The sequence below is a fragment of the Bombina bombina genome, chromosome 7 (assembly GCF_027579735.1).
Source record: "Bombina bombina isolate aBomBom1 chromosome 7, aBomBom1.pri, whole genome shotgun sequence".
In the NCBI taxonomy this organism is placed as follows: Eukaryota; Metazoa; Chordata; class Amphibia; order Anura; family Bombinatoridae; genus Bombina; species Bombina bombina.
This window is the reverse complement of record NC_069505.1, coordinates 339252326-339269186: the sequence shown is the minus strand read 5'-3', so window position 1 is coordinate 339269186 and position 16861 is coordinate 339252326. Positions and strand designations below refer to the sequence as shown.

At 35.1% G+C, this 16861-nt stretch overlaps 1 protein-coding gene across 3 annotated transcripts in view; it reads left to right on the top strand.

Annotated features, from left to right (window-relative positions):
* The window catches only part of PRICKLE2 (prickle planar cell polarity protein 2), a 372653-nt gene that overhangs the window by 213081 nt on the left and 142711 nt on the right, over positions 1 to 16861 (top strand). For all 3 annotated transcript variants that reach the window (XM_053721002.1, XM_053721001.1, XM_053721003.1), the window contains exon 2: positions 322 to 505. In XM_053721002.1, the coding sequence (XP_053576977.1) occupies positions 374 to 505 (132 nt within the window). In that variant the 5' untranslated portion in view covers positions 322 to 373. The remainder of the gene's footprint in view (positions 1 to 321; positions 506 to 16861) is intronic.

The following is a 16861-nucleotide window of genomic DNA, read 5'->3' as shown; positions in this document are numbered from 1 at the left end:
CTAGGTGGGAAAGTGCTTAGCACTCAAAGGGTTAATGGTCTTTTAAGATAAAGAAAAAAAAAACTATGTTTATTGAAATTCAGACTCTTAAGTAGTTGTATTACACACTCTGTGTGGGTGAATATCCTAAAACATCAATATGTGCAAACTTTCTTGTGTTTGTTCCCATTTGTAATATTGACATTCACTAAACAAAAAGAACTGCATTGATTGTGCTGGTGACATGCCAGAGGCGCAGTGCCAGGGAATGTGTTTATAATTGGTATCTAGGCTTCAGTGGGTCAGACTTAAACAGGTCTTTTTTTTTTTTTTTTTCTGCAGGAAGATTTGTCTCCATTGTAAGTGCTCTAGGGAGGAACACGGTGTGACGGCTATGCCCCTGGAGATGGAAAAAACTATGAACAAACTCATGTTTGACTTTCAAAGGAATTCAACCTCCGATGATGATTCTGGATGTGCCCTTGAAGAATATGCCTGGATTCCACCAGGACTCAAACCAGAACAGGTACTGATTTCTGATTTATAGCTCTTTTAATCTTTCACAAGAATATTAATCTCTAAATATTTGTTTGAAATAAAGATATTTTTATTTTAGAGGAACTTTCTAGTGTAACAATAAATAAATAAAATGCTCTGATTTGTTGTTTTATTATTAAATAGATGTTCATTTCTAACTATGTGTTTAAAGGGACATTTTAATTTCAAAATGTCAGGCTCTAATTTATTAGATTGGGTATTATTTTATTTAATGACCCTGGATTTCCACCTTTTTGAAGACAAAACAACTGGTGAGCCAATCAGGAGTAGTTGTCACATAACTCACCAATCACAGGTCACAGGGCTTTTCCTGTGTGTTTAACGTCTGCAAAGGGTCGGTAATGCAAAATGTGCTTGCTCTAGCAAAGCAAAGGTGATAATATAATAATATTAATAATAATATATTCTAAACTAACTAAAGTTAAAATTAAACTTTCGTGTTCTGGATAGAGTATGCAAATTAAAAAACACCAACTGTCCATTTAACTTCCATTATCAAAATGTGTGCAATCTTCGTTTAATATATATATATATATAAAATATATATATATATATATATATATATATATATATATATATATATACACACACACACACGCTTTCTGAGACACCAGCTCCTACTGAGCATGTGCAAGAGTTCACAGTCTATGTGTTTCTGATTGTCTGATGACTGTCACATGTTACAAAACCCAGATATTTAAAACTTATTTGTGTTTTTTGTTTTTAACCCCTTGAGTGCTAACAACGGCTCTGAGCTGTCGCAGAGTTTCCCACTCTGGTGCTAACGACGGCTCAGAGCCGTCGCTAGCACTCTCCCACCTTGAGGGAGATCTAGGGGCTCCCACCCGCTCCTACCCCGGTGATCGGGCCTGCATAGTGACCAGCATCGCCGGGGCTTCACGTTATGCGCAGTGACATCACAACTTTATTTATACTTAACAATGTTTAAGGGACAGTCTACCATAGAATTGTTATTGTTTTAAAAGATAGATAATCCTTTTATTACTCATTCCCCAGTTTTGCATAATCAACACAGTTATATTAATGTACTTTCTACCTTTGTGATTACCTTGTATCTAGGAACCTTCTTCCAGCCCCCTGATCACGTGACTGTTTATTATCTATTGTCTTACATTTAGCATTGTGTTGTGATAAATCTTAAATAACCCCCTGTGCCTGAACACAGTGTTATCTATATAGCCCACGTGTACTTTCTGTCTCTTTGTGTTGAAAAGAGATTTAAAAAGCCTGTGATAAGAGGCAGCCCTCAAAGGCTTAGAAATTAGCATATGAGCCTACCTATGTTTAGTTTAAACTAAGAATACCAAGAGAAAAAAGCAAATTTGATGATAAAAGTAAATTGGAAAGTTGATTAAAATTAAAAGTCCTATCTGAATAATGAAAGTGTAATTTATACTAGACTGTCCCTTTAAGTATAGGAGCAGGGGGCATGCTGCTTAAAAGTCTGTATCTCAGGCATCTAAGCAGCTACAGACCCCCAAGATCCACCGTTGGAAAGGTAATTGCCTAACCTTTCCAACAGTGTAGGTATTGGGGATCTGAAAAAAAAAAAAATAAAAAAAAAAAATTGTGTTTTTTTTTAATTTTAAAAAAAAAAACTTAAAAAAGCTTAGCACCCAGGTAGGAAAGTGCTTAGCACTCAAAGGGTTAAAAACATTATACCTATACTACAAACATTTTTTTATATATACAGTAGCTTGCACTTTTGTTTTAAAAAGGAACTATGATATACAAATTTAAGTTTTAGGATTTAGATAGCACGTACAGTTTTTTTTAAGAATATTCTAATTTACAGTTAACAGATGTTCATGTTTTTCTTGGTCTTGATAGTGGCAACTTATCTTCTTTACATAAGAGCATATCTATAAATACAAAAACTAAATGCATTTTATAAGCACAGTATTGAGATTATTCCCTGCCTCCCTCTAGTCATGGGAGCCGCCATGTTGAAACCTATCTTTAACTACATTCCAGTGCTGATTTGTTTGCACATGTGCAGTAACTCTCCTTCAGATACCTGCAGTGTAACCTCAGTTTCAAAATGGCAGCTCCCATGATTAGAGGGAGGTGCATCAAATGTAATATTATGTGTACCTTTAAAAAAATGAATTTATTGTGCCTTTAAACCTTAGCTCCTTGCCTAAGTGAGCTTAGAAGTACACATTTATTTATATATAACCAAGGGAATGCCACTTGCATAAATAATAAAAAGGAACTTTAAAACCGCTTATCAAGTAGGAGTCACATTTTTGTGTATTATAATTCAGTTGGCTGGATATACGGATCTTGATTGGCTGAGCCTATAACACCCAAAAACTACATAGGTTGTAAGAATTTGAGGCCCATCTTTTAATCTACGTAGCAGGCACAGTAATAATGTCCATAAATTTATGGTGAAAAATGGGAAGCAGAGATGTATTTACTGCTATTCTTGCAGTTCACCTAATTAATGCAGGGGTTAAAGGGACAGTCAGAATTTACGTTGTTTAAAAAGATAGATAATCCCTTTATTACCCATTCCCCAGTTTTGCATAACCAACACAATTATAATAATACACGTTTACCTCTGTGATTACCTTGTATCGAAGCCTCTGCAGACTGCCTCTTATTTCAGTTCATTTGACAGACTTGCATTTTAGCCAATCAGTGCTCACTCCTCGGTAAATTCACGTGCGTGAGCTCAATGTTATCTATATGAAACACATGAACTAATGCCCTCTAGTGGTGAAAAACTGTCAAAATGCGTTCAGATTAGAGGCGGCCATCAAGGTCTAAGAAATTAGCATATGAACCTCCTAGGTTTAGCTTTCAACTAAGAATACCAAGAGAACAAAGCAAAATTTGTGATAAAAGTAAATTGGAAAGTTTTTAAAATTACATGCCCTGTTTGAATCGTGCTTTTTTTGGACTTGACTGTCCCTTTAAAGGGAGAGTCTAGTCAAAATTAAGCATTCATGATTTTAAATTTGTACTAATGGGTTTCAGATGACACTCTATTAGGAGACAGATATTTATATTAGAAGAATAACATCTGTTAATGTGGATTATATATAACAGTTTTTATTTGTCACGACTTCAAACTAAAATTTCTACTACAAAATCATTTGTCAGGAGCCATTCTGAGATTATTGGTACACTTAAAGGGACAGGAAACCCCAATATTTTCTTTCATGATTTGGATAGAACATACCATTTTAAACAACTTTCCAATTTACTTCTATTATCAAATTTGCTTCATTATTGTGTTATCCTTTGCTGAAGGAACAGCACTACACTACTGGCAGCTAGCAGAACAAATTTAGTTAGCCAATCACAAGAGACAAATTTGTGCAAGCTCCAATCAGCAACTAGCTCCCACTAGTGTAGGATAGTTGCGTATTCTATCTGTTAACAAGGGATACCAAGAGAACAAAGCACTTTTGAAAATTGAAGTGAATTTAAAAGTGTCTTAAAATGACATGCTCTATCTGAATCATGCAAGTTTAATTTTGAATTTCCTATCCCTTTAAGGATTACATTAAATCTTTATTTTTTATGTGACCATGATGAAAACATTAATGACATTAGATTTGTAGCAAATTAGCAATGCTTTTCAGATATTACATATCTGCTATTTCCTTTACATTTAATCTGTTTCCTACATCTGACATATATTTATATTACCTGGGTTTTGAGTAAAGTTACACTAATAAATACCATTTTGGCTGCAAGAGAATGAAATGCCTCAAGGTACTAAGTCTAATAACTACTAGTAACAAAATATCTGTAACTCCAAGTAATCTGTTTTTGAGTCTGTAGATACAATGTACTGTTGTCTTTCAGGTTTGATTTAATATTCATTTTATATGTTTTCACTTACAACTTGATATTTGTAATCAAATAAATGCATAGTCTAAGAAACCAAATCCAAATATCCTTACTTTCTAAGTAAGTTCTCTAATCAGCATTTTTCATTTTTATATAATTATGTTCACCCAAAATAAAATCATTCATTCCTTAACAAATCTTTGTGAATAACTAGATTGTACATTCATGCAAGTAAAATGCACACAGGTTTGGTTATACATTCAATTCAGTGTTCTCCCCAGCACCTATTTAAAGGGATAGTAAAGTTCTAATTAAACTTTCATCATTCAGATAGGACATTTAATTGTAAACAAATTTCTAATGTACTTTTACCATCAAATTTGCTTTGTTTTCTTGATATTCTTAGTTAAAAGCTAAATCTTGGTAGGCTCATATGCAAATTTCTAAGCCCTTAATGGCCGCCTCTGCATTTGACAGTTTTTCACAGCTAGAGGGCGTTAGTTTATGTGTTCCATATAGATAATATTGTGTTAATGCACGTGAGTCAGCACTAATTGCCTGAAATGCAAGTCTGTATCATGGCCCTTTAATATAACCAAGTTCGTTATGCAAAACTGGGGAATGGGTAACAAACTGATTACTCCAGATTTTTTATTGTTTAAAAAGATAAACTGTCCCTTTAAACAAATTTCCAATGTACTTCTATGATCACATTTGCTTTATTCTTTTGGTATCCTTTGTTGAAGGAGCAGCACTACTGGGAGCTAGCTGAACACATCAGGTGGGCCAATGACAAGAGGTCCGCCAGTCAACAGCTTCCTCCCAGTAGTACATTGCTGCCCCTGAGCCTACCTAGGTATGTTTTTTAACAAAGGTTAACAAGAGAGAGGATATTTTTGGCAAGGTTTGACTCGTGAACGCTTTGAGCTAATTACCCAGTAACAAGAGAAAGGAGCACATTAGATAATAGAAGTAATTTGGAAAGTTGTTTAAAGCTAAATGCTGTATCTCTTTACTGTCTCTTTAAATGAACATTATACACTTTAAGATAATATAAAATTATAAATGATATGTATAAAAAAATCTGCAATATATTTTCATTATCTATTTTGTCCCTTTTTCATGTACTTCCATTCTGAAATTGTAACTTTTCAGTTCCTGTTACACACAGCCATTGGCTGCACACTCTAGTGACCTATTTATAACTGTCCCTAATTGGCCACTACAGAGAAGGTAACCTAAGTTACAACATGGCAGCTTACATTGTTTTATAGACACTAAAACTTTACACTTATTTTGTCACTATTTACACAGCTAATGAAACTTTAAAAAATACATCTACATGTTATTCTCAGACTTATATTTCCTTTGAATGCATCATTCTATCTAGCATTTATTTAGTGTTTACTGTCCCTTTAAGTTTCATTCTGGCAGTTCTGAGCAAATGTGACTGCCTGTTTATCTACATACTAAGCCCAATTGTTTTCTTTCATGATTTAGATGTCCCTTTAAACAGCATTGTTACATGGGTGTGGGCTCCTCAGGATTTTCCATTGTTGAGTTAGACAATTGCAGTTTTAAAAGACCATATATTATATTTTTTACATATATTTAAATTCTCTTCTATCCTGTTGACCTGATTGCATCACACTGCAGTCTATTTTCCTTGATTTCCATAATGACAGATGGGGGTGACGTGAATCAGCTTCAGCTTTTAGTCATTTGTGTTGCTATGGTTTCTCACTGAAGACACTGAAGCTTTTTTTTCACTCCCCCTCAGAATTCTGTATTACTTAAAGAACAAGTCCATCAACAACGCGGTCAAGCTAAAATATCATTCAGAACAGATATTGTATGTTTTTTTTATAAATAGCAAACCAAACAACTATGTATGTGTGGGAGATGATTAGTGGAAACCTGATTGTGTGTTTTAAAGCAACACAAGTCATATTTTGTATTTTATGAAGAAAAAAAATGTGTTTATGCTTGTGCGGCATTTCGCTGTCCTCCCTTAAAGGGACAGTCTAGTGAAAAATAAACTTTCATGATTCAGATAGGACATGCAATTTAAAACAACTTTCCAATTTACTTTTATCATAAATTTTGCTTTTTTCTCTTAGTATTCTTAGTTGAAAGCTAAACCTAGGTAGGCTCATATGCTAATTTCTAAGCCCTTGAAGGCCATCTCTTAGTTAGTGCCTCAGTTTTTCCCAACTAGAGGGTGTTGGTTCATGTGTGCCATATAGACAAAATTGTGTTCACACCTGTGGAGTTACCTAGGGGTCAGCACTGATTGGCTGAAATGCAAATCTGTCAAAATAACTGAAATAAGGGGCAGTCTGCAGAGGCTTAGATACAAGATAATCACAGAGGTTAAAAGTATATTAATATAACTGTGTTGGTTATGCAAAACTGGGGAATGGTTAATAAAGGGATTATCTATCTTTTTAAACAATACAAATTCTGGTGTAGACTGTCCCTTTAAAGGGACATTCCAGTCAAAATATAAATGCACATAGATTTATTAAATATTTGAATAGAAACGTATTTGCAATATACACGTATTAGCAAAAATGCTTCTAGTAAAAGTTATCACTGTTTAAGAGTTAACATTTTTCTCTGCACGTGCATGTGAAGCATAACTAAATATTGTTACTGCACCCACATTTTAAATATTGCAGCTGCTCAGATCATCACTGGGGCTTGTATCATGTCAGCAATTAACAAATTGAATCATTAACAGATGGTACAAGCACCTTAGCCTCTCTGAGCAAGTGCTGTGTTTAAAATGCTGGTGCACGGTGCACACTTTTTGAAACAGCTATAGCTTTTATTAGAAACATTTTTGCTAATGCATGTATATTACAGAAATGCTTCTGTTCAACCCCGAAATGCACCCATGTGGTTTCCAATTTTGGCTGGAATATCCTTTTAATCTCTTCTTATTGGCCAGTGTGCAATCAATTGGCACAAACATAAATTTGCTTGAAAATCAGTCGCCCCTTTAACTCTAAGGGACTGAAACCCAAAATTTTTATTTAAAATTCTCTGCTCTGTATGAATCATGAAACATCTTTCCAATTCACTTCTATTAACAATTTTGTTAATTTTCTTGATATCCTTTATTCTGAACCCAACATATGTTTTTCAACAAAGGATACCAAGAGAATTAAAGGGACATGATACTCAATTTTTTTTTCTTTCATGATTCAGATAGAGAATACACTTTTAAATGGATGAAAAAAATGAAGGCAGGCACTCTTTGGTTAGGTGGAATAAAGTTAAAAGCATACCTTTATTGAACATGAAAATTACATCAGTACAACCCAAACAGAGGGCAGATATAGGCTGTGACAGTCTGACGCGTTTCGTGCCCCCCTAGTGGCGCTTCCTCATAGACTGGTGTGTTGGTACAAGGGCAAGAGATTTATACCCTAGGCAATCATCACTTAACCACTTCAGTACCACAACAAATTACAAAACCACAGTGCAAGTGATATCTAAAAACAACAATACTTATTAAAATAAGGATACAGGAAAGAGGTATAAAAACGAGTTAAAGCTTATCTGTGTATGCCTAAAATACATATGAAAAAAATTTATATGTGCTTTACCAGACACTAAGCAGTGAATAAATAATTAATTACATGGTACAAAGACATAATTACGTAGTACATAGACACCAATATAATATACTAACCTTAAGAAGAGATATAACTCTGGTGTATAATTTCACTATAGGCTTATTAATTTTAAAGCCTCTTCTTAAGGTTAGTATATTATATTGGTGTCTATGTACTATGTAATTATGTCTTTGTACCATGTAATTAATTATTTATTCACTGCTTAGTGTCTGGTAAAGCACATATACATTTTTTTCATATGTATTTTAGGCATACACAGATAAGCTTTAACTCGTTTTTATACCTCTTTCCTGTATCCTTATTTTAATAAGTATTGTTGTTTTTAGATATCACTTGCACTGTGGTTTTGTAATTTGTTGTGGTACTGAAGTGGTTAAGTGATGATTACCTAGGGTATAAATCTCTTGCCCTTGTACTAACACACCAGTCTATGAGGAAGCGCCACTAGGGGGGCACGAAACGCGTCAGACTGTCACAGCCTATGTCTGCCCTCTGTTTGGGTTGTACTGATGTAATTTTCATGTTCAATAAAGGTATGCTTTTAACTTTATTCCACCTAACCAAAGAGTGCCTGCCTTCATTTTTTTCGTCCATATGCATTTTAGCCTGATCAGCTACATAGCTATGGCACTCCAAGTATCCCTGTATCACACCCCTTTACATATTTTTTGGTGTGCACGGACCGATGGTGTTAGCCGTGTTCCGGATACCCCTGTCTTCTGAATACACTTTTAAATAACTTTCCAATTTACTTCTATTAAATTTGCTTCATTCTCTTGGTATCCTTTGTTAAAGAAGAAGCAATGCACTACTGGGAGCTAGTTAACACACTGGGTGAGTGAAAAGCATGAAGTAAATATGTACAGTCACCAATCGGTAGCTCCTGAGCCTAGGTATTCTCTTCAGCAAAGGATTGCAAGAGAACAAAACAAATTAGGTAATAGAAGTACATTGGAAAGTTGTTTAAAATCACTTGCTGTATCTGAATCATGAAAGATATAAATTTGGGATTTTATGTCCGATTTTAAAGGAAAATAAAAGTTTAAGATACTTTTTAATTTACTTCTATTGTCAAATTTATTAAATGTGTTTAACCCGTTTGTAGGTGTTAAAGGGATAGGAAGTACAAATTAAACTTTCATGATTCAGACAGAGCAGCAACTTTAAGCAAATTTCTAATTTACTCATATTTTCAATTTGTCTTTGTTCTCTTGGGATCATTATTTAAAAACAGCAGGAATATAAGCTTAGGAGCCGTGCCATTTTTGGTTCAGCACCCGGGTAGAACTTGCTGATTGGTGCCTGAACACATTTGTCTCTTGTGATTGGCTAACCAGATGTCTTCATCTAGCTATCGGTAGTGCAATGCTGTTCCTTCAGCAAAGGATATCAAGAGGATGAAACAAATTTGATAATAGAAGTAAATTGAAAAGTTGTTTAAAATTGTATGTTCTATCCAAATCATGAAAGAAAATTTTGGGATTTCAAATCACTTTAATATACTTTTTACCTCTGTGATTACCTTGTATCTAAGCCTTTTGCAGACTGTCCTTTTATCTAAGTTCTTTTGACAGACTTGCATTTAGCCAATCAGTAATGACTCATAAATAATTCCATGGGAGAGAGCACAATGTTACCTATATGGCACACATGAACTAGCAGTGCATTTTGACAGTTTTTCGCAGTTATACACTGAGATAAGAGGCGTCCTTCAAGGGCTTAGAAATTAGAAAATGAGCCTACCTAGGTTTAGTTTACAACAAAGGATACCAAGAGAACAAAGCAAATTTGATGATAAAAGTAAATTGAAAGTTGTTTACAATTGTATGCCCTACCTGAATCATGAAAATTTAATTTTGACTAGACTGTCTCTTTAATGCTAATTTTATGACCTTGACTAGCCTTGGCTTCTCCAAAAAAAAGGCACATGGTTTGTGTAGTTTGGCTATTGAAAAATAACTGCAGTATATAAAGGTTAGTTGGTTTTAAAAATGTTAAGACCTGTCTGATATGTTATTTTTTAGCAACACAACAGAAATATCTTGTAATTACAAGGTGTTTACTGTCCTTTTCAATTTGCTTATCTCTTCAGGTTAGTTGTGGAACATTTCATCTTAAAGGACCAGTCAACACAGTAGATTTGCATAATCAACAAATGCAAAATAACAAAACAATGCAATAGCACTTAGTCTGAACTTCAAATTAGTAGTAGATTATTTTCTGACAATTTTAAAAGTTATGTGACAGCCATCAGCCAATCTCAAATGCATGCACGTACCATGTGACAGCCATCAGCCATTCACAAATGCATACACACTTATTCTTGCACATGCTCAGTAGGAGCTGGTGACTCAAAAAGTTTAAATATAAAAAGACTGTGCACATTTTGTTAATGGAAGTAAATTGGAAAGTTGTTTAAAATTGCTGCTCTATCTCAATAATGAAAGGTTAATTTTGATTGTGTCCCTTTAAAGTGAATGTCAAGTTTGATGAATCCTATTAAAAACAAGGGCACTTTCATTCATCAAACATTACATTACACTTATTTTGTTAAAATAACTTTTAATCTTGAAAGCCGATCCAGCTATTCCCCTTACTGCCGCTCGTCACTTCATACGTCAGCAATGACAAATACGGCATCCTCCAATCAAGGCTTCCCTCCCCCAGGGGAATCATTGCCTGAGGCTACACCTTGATTGGAGGAAGCCGGATTCTTCATTTTTGATATATGAAGAGGCTTGCGACGGGCGGGGGAAGCGCTGGAGCGGCTTTCAAGATTAAAAGGTAAGTATTTTAACAAAACGAGTGAAATGTAAAGTTTGATGAATGAAAGAGCCCCTGTTTTTAATAGGGTTTTTAAAAACCAGACACTGATACATCAAACTTGACATTCACTTTAACAGGGGCACATTAAACTTTACATTGAAGCATTTTTTATTTTTTTTAAATACTTAACTTTTTTCTTATGACAGCAGATCAGAGATCCTCCCCCCGCATCTCCTGCTGTGTTTATAACAGCAATGACGAATCCGGCTTCCTCCAATCATTGTGTGCACCCCAAGACGTCTAGCTTGTGAGGCCACGCAATGATTGGAGGAAGCTGGATTCGTCATCGATATGCTAAGTACAGTAGGAGCTGCGGGGGTAGGATCACCGGTCTGCTGTCATAAGGAAAAAGTAAAAGGGACACTGAACCCAAATTTTTTTCTTTCGTGATTTCAGATAGAGCATGCAATTTTAAACAACTTTCTAATTTACTCCTATTATAAATTTTTCTTTGTTCTCTTGCTTTCTTTATTTGAAAAAGAAGGCATATACGCTATTTTTTGGGTTCAGAACCATGGAAAGCACTTGTTTATTGGTAGGTGAATTTACCCACCAATCAGCAAGAACAACAGAGTGTGTTCACCAAAAATGGGCCGGCATCTAAACTTACATTCTTGCATTTCAAATAAAGATACCAAGAGAATGAAAAGAATTGGATAATAGGAGTAAATTAGAAAGTTGTTTAAAATTGCATGCTATATCTGAATCACAATAGAAAAAAAAAATTGGGTTCAGTGTCACTTTAACCCCTAAATGACAACTTACGTACCAGGTACGTCCTGCAAAAACTGACAGCTAGTGACAATGGACATACCTGGTACGTCAGTTGTCTAAGAGAGTGCTGGAAGCGATCGCAATCGCTTCCAGCAGCTCTCAGGGTATTGCAGTGATGCCTCGATATTGAGGCATCCTGCAATACCCTTTAAAAAGCGTCTGATGCAGAGAGAGCCACTCTGTGGCCCTCTCTGCACCGGTAGCGATGGTGCCGTTCGTTGGTGGGTGGGAGCTTACAAGGGATGCGGAGGGGGCCTGCGGGCGCAGCAACCACTGCCACCAATGATTAGAGAAGAGAGAGGGGGGGCAGAAAACGTTTTTTTAAAAAAAAAAAAAAATAATAGGATCTGCTAGGGTAGGGGGATGGGGTTATTGGGGGGGGGGCAGTTACAATACACTACAGAAAACACTGTGTTTAAGAAAAAAAAACTAAAAAAAAACAACCTTTCTTTTTTGGGGAAAACTGGGTACTGGCAGACAGTACCAAAGATGGTGGCAAATAGGTAGGTTGGGAGGGTTAGAGAGCTGTTTGGGGGGGGATCAGGGAGGTTGGGGTCTAAGGCAGGGGTCCATCACAGATGAATAATTAAAAAAAATAAAAAATAAATAAAAAACACCTTTTATTTTAGTACTGGCAGACTTTCTGCCAGTACTTAAGATGGCGGGGACAATTGTGGGGTGGGGGAGGGAAGAGAGCTGTTTGGGAGGGATCAGGGGGTGGAATGTGTCAGGTGGGAGGCTGATCTCTACACTAAAGCTAAAATTAACCCTGCAAGCTCCCTACAAGCTACCTAATTAACCCCTTAACTGCTGGGCATAATACAAGTGTGGTGCGCAGCAGCGTTTAGTGGCCTCCTAATTGCCAAAAAGCAACGCCAAAGCCATATATGTCTGATATTTCTGAACAAAGGAGGTCCCAGAGAAGCATTTACAACCATTTGTGACATAATTGCACAAGCTGTTTGTAAATAATTTCAGTGAGAAACCTAAAATTGTGAAAAATGTAACTTTTTTTTTTATTTGCTCGCATTTGGCGGTGAAATTTACCAAAATGGGCCTAGATCAATACTTTGGGTTGTCTACTACACTACACTAAAGCTAAAATTAACCCTTCAAGGTCTCTACAAGCTCCCTAATTAACCCCTTCACTGCTGGGCATAATACACGTGTGGTGCACAGCGGCATTTAGTGGCCTTCTAATTACCAAAAAGCAATGCCAAAGCCATATATGTCTGCTATTTCTGAACAAAGAGGATCCCAGAGAAGCATTTACAACCATTTGCGCCATAATTGCACAAACTGTTTGTAAATAATTTCAGTGAGAAACCTAAAGTTTGTGACAAAATTTGTGAAAAAGTGAACGATTTTTTTTTATTTGCTCGCATTAGGCGGTGAAATGGTGGCATGAAATATACCAAAATGGGCCTAGATTAATACTTTGGGTTGTCTTCTAAAAAAAAATATATACATGTCAAGGGATATTCAGAGATTCCGTGTTCCAATGTAACTAGCGCTAATTTTGAAAAAAAGGAGTTTGGAAATAGCAAAGTGCTACTTGTATTTATTGCCCTATAACTTGCAAAAAAAGCAAAGATCATGTAAACATTGGGTATTTCTAAACTCAGGACAAAATTTAGAAACTATTTAGCATGGGTGTTTTTTGGTGATTGTAGATGTGTAACAGATTTTTGGGGTCAAAGTTAGAAAAAGTGTGTTTTTTTCAATTTTTTCCTCATATTTTATAATTTTTTTATAGTAAATTATAAGATATGATGAAAATAATGGTATCTTTAGAAAGTCCATTTAATGGCGAGAAAAACGGTATATAATATGTGTGGGTACAGTAAATGAGTAAGAGGAAAATTACAGCTAAACGCAAACACTGCAGAAATGTAAAAATAGCCATTGTCATTAAGGGTAAGAAAATTGAAAAATGGTCCGGTCATTAAGGGGTTAAATATTTAAAAAAAAATGCTTCAATGTAAAGTTTAATGTGCCCCTGTTTTTAAGAGTATTTTTAAAAACCGGACACTTTCTCATTAAACTTTATATTCACTTTAACATTGTTACCTTTTCATTTATATCTACCACTTATTCAAGGATATTTTATTGCCTTTAACTGCTCTTCTCACAACCTGGTTTCATCTATAGTAAGTGTCACTTTCTTGTTGTCTGAGGTTTAATAAGGATTTTGTTGCCAAATTTTTCTGATACAGCTCTTTTATTTCATCAGAGATATATATATATATTTTATTTGTTTCTGGAAAAGAAAGTTATGGGTTGTGAGTCACCCAGGCAGGATTACTGCCAATGCTGTTCAGTCACAGGGATTTCTAATTCATGTTTTGGCCCATGTTTAAAGGGACAGAAAACCCCAAATCTTTCTTTCATGATTGAGACAGAGAAAATAATTTTTAACAACTTTGCAATTTTACTTATGTTGTCTAATCTGCTTCATTCTCTTTGTACTCTTTGTTGAAGAATCAGCAATGCACTACTGGAAGCTAGCTGAACACATAGGGTGAGCCAATTACATGAGGCATATAGGTGCAATCTCCAATCAGCAGCTTCTGAGCCTACCTAGGTATCTTTTTCAGCAAAGGCTACAAATAGAACAAAACAATTTAGACAACATAAGTAAATTGGAAAATTGTTAAAAATCGCATGCTCTGTCTGAATCAATAAAGAGAGAATTTGGGTTTCATGTCCCTTTAAAGTGATGGTAAAGCTAGGATTTACCAGTGTTACAAATAAAGGGGACTTTCAGTCATGAAAGTATAAAATACTTCATGCTAAGAGTTCCTTTATTTGCCTGCAGCTTATGCCGCGATGTGCGCCTCAGGCTGCCCACAGCGGAAAGCTTTTTTTATCAACGAGGTGATGCTAGCCTATAGTGTGCTTACCCTTCAGGATAATGCCAACTGGGATGCGCAGCTATTGGCTAAGAGGTAGAAACGTCACCTCATTGAAAAAATCAGGTTCTGCCCTGGGAAGCCGAATAAAGTATTTTATACTTCATGACTGAAAGTCCTTTATTTGTAGCACTGGTAAATCCTAGCATCTCAAAAACACTAGGATTTACCATCACTTTAAGTTGCATGATAGTTTGGTTGCTTCTCAAGTGATTCCTGTTTGCTTCATTGTTTTAGTGACTGTTACATCTCTGCTTTTTGGTTTAATCGTATAATCACACCAAAGATATGTCCTTTTACATTCTGAGAGTTTCAGTAAAAAATGATGCGGCAAACTCCACTAAAATCTTCCCAGTGCTTTTCTCAAAAGTAAGGAATCAGTTGTGTTATTATATCAATATAGTAATATGCGTGCTAGATAAATCTATGTTGTGCCTGTATAGGGGGTTGCAACAACATCTAAAGCTTTTAAAAAATAAAACTATAAAAAAGGTTCATTAGTATCTCCAAAGGGACCTCGCTCAGAAATAACTATCTAAACCTATGCAGTTAGGCAAAAGCTTTCTTAAACATCTGAATCATTATAAAATTTCATGAAAGTAGTGAAATAACGTTGAAGTATTTTCTCTTGTTTAAAGGGACATAATACTCATATGCTAAATCACTTGAAACTGATGCAGTATAACTGTAAAAAGCTGACAGGAAAATATCACCTGAGCATCTCTATGTAAAAAAGGAAGATATTTTACCTCACAATCTCCTCAGCTCAGCAGAGTAAGTTCTGTGTAAAAAGTTATACTCAGCTGCTGCCCAGCTGCAGCTAAAAAAAAAAATAAAAAAATGAAGAAATGAACAGCAGCCAATCAGGATCAGCAGTGCTAAGGTCATGAACTCTTTTACTGTGATCTCATGAGATTTGACTTAACTCTCATGAGATTTCATTGTAAACTTCCTTAAACTGAATAGGGAAATAAGATGAGTGTGCACGTATGTTCGCTCCTTACGCTGTCCTGGGACAGACATACTGATTTGCTGCTTAGAAGTCCTTTACAATGGGATGTGGCTACTGAGATAAAAAAAAATCTTTCTTTTTTACATAGAGATGTTCAGGTGATATTTTCTAGTCAGCTTTTTACAGCTATACTGCATCACTTTCAAGTGTTTAAACATTTGGGTATTATGGCCCTTTAAATTGTAATATATAAAAAAATATTGTTTGCGTTGTGTCATTCTATAAAATTCTCTTTTTGTACCTTCCAAAAAAACACAACACAACACACTGCATAACAAAAACCTATCCTGATTAATGTGCAGTCATTTATATGTCAGGAAGACATCATGTTTTGCTATTTTAGTCAAAGGCAGCTGGCATCCAAACTGTTCACGTTAACATCTTTATGTTAATAGATGTTGCATTTAAATTTTAAATGTAAATTATAAAATAAGTTTTGTACATGAAAAAAAACAACTGTTTAACGACTCATAAAGAGACATATAAAAAAATGAATGTCTTTTATATTTCACATAAACTAAGTGAATAAATCTGTTGCTCTGTAGTGGAGGACTGTGCGCTTTAGAAATATGTTATTTGCCGCTTTTGCAAATGAATGTTGAATCTTTGCAGAATGTTTAACTTTTTTGTACCCTCTTTGTATTCATTGTAACATTTTGAATATAGAATGCAACATTTAAAGGACCAGTCAACACAGTAGATTTGCATAATCAACAATTGCAAGATAACAAGACAATGCAATAGCACTTTTTTTTCTGACAATTTTAAAAGTTATGTCTTTTTCCACTCCCCCTGTACCATGTGACATCCATCAGCCAATCACAAATGCATACACGTACCATGTGACAGCCATCAGCCATTCACAAATGCATATACACTTATTCTTTCACATGTTCAGTAGGAGATGGTGACTCAAAAAGTTTAAATATAAAAAGACTGTGCACATTTAGTTAATGGAAGTAAATTGGAAAGTTGTTTAAAATGGCATGCGCTATCTGAATAATGAAAGTTTAATTTTGATTGAGTGTCCATTTAAATTAAAGGGATTAAAAAGTTATTAGTAGTCTGTGGCCATACTTTTTTCAGTTCAAATTTTGCATAAAGAGACCTAAACCACCTTGAGAGACTGTAGTATATAATATTAAATTATACCTAATAAGAAAACCTTTGCAGTATATGTAATACGCATTATTTATTTTGCTTGTTTTCTTGTAATTTAATTCTGGAAATGGTGTATTTTCCAGTTTTAAGAGTTGCAACTGCACACCGCAGACTTCACAAGCCTAAGCGTGTGGTGGCGCAGGTCTAGATAAGGGGGGGGGGTATTA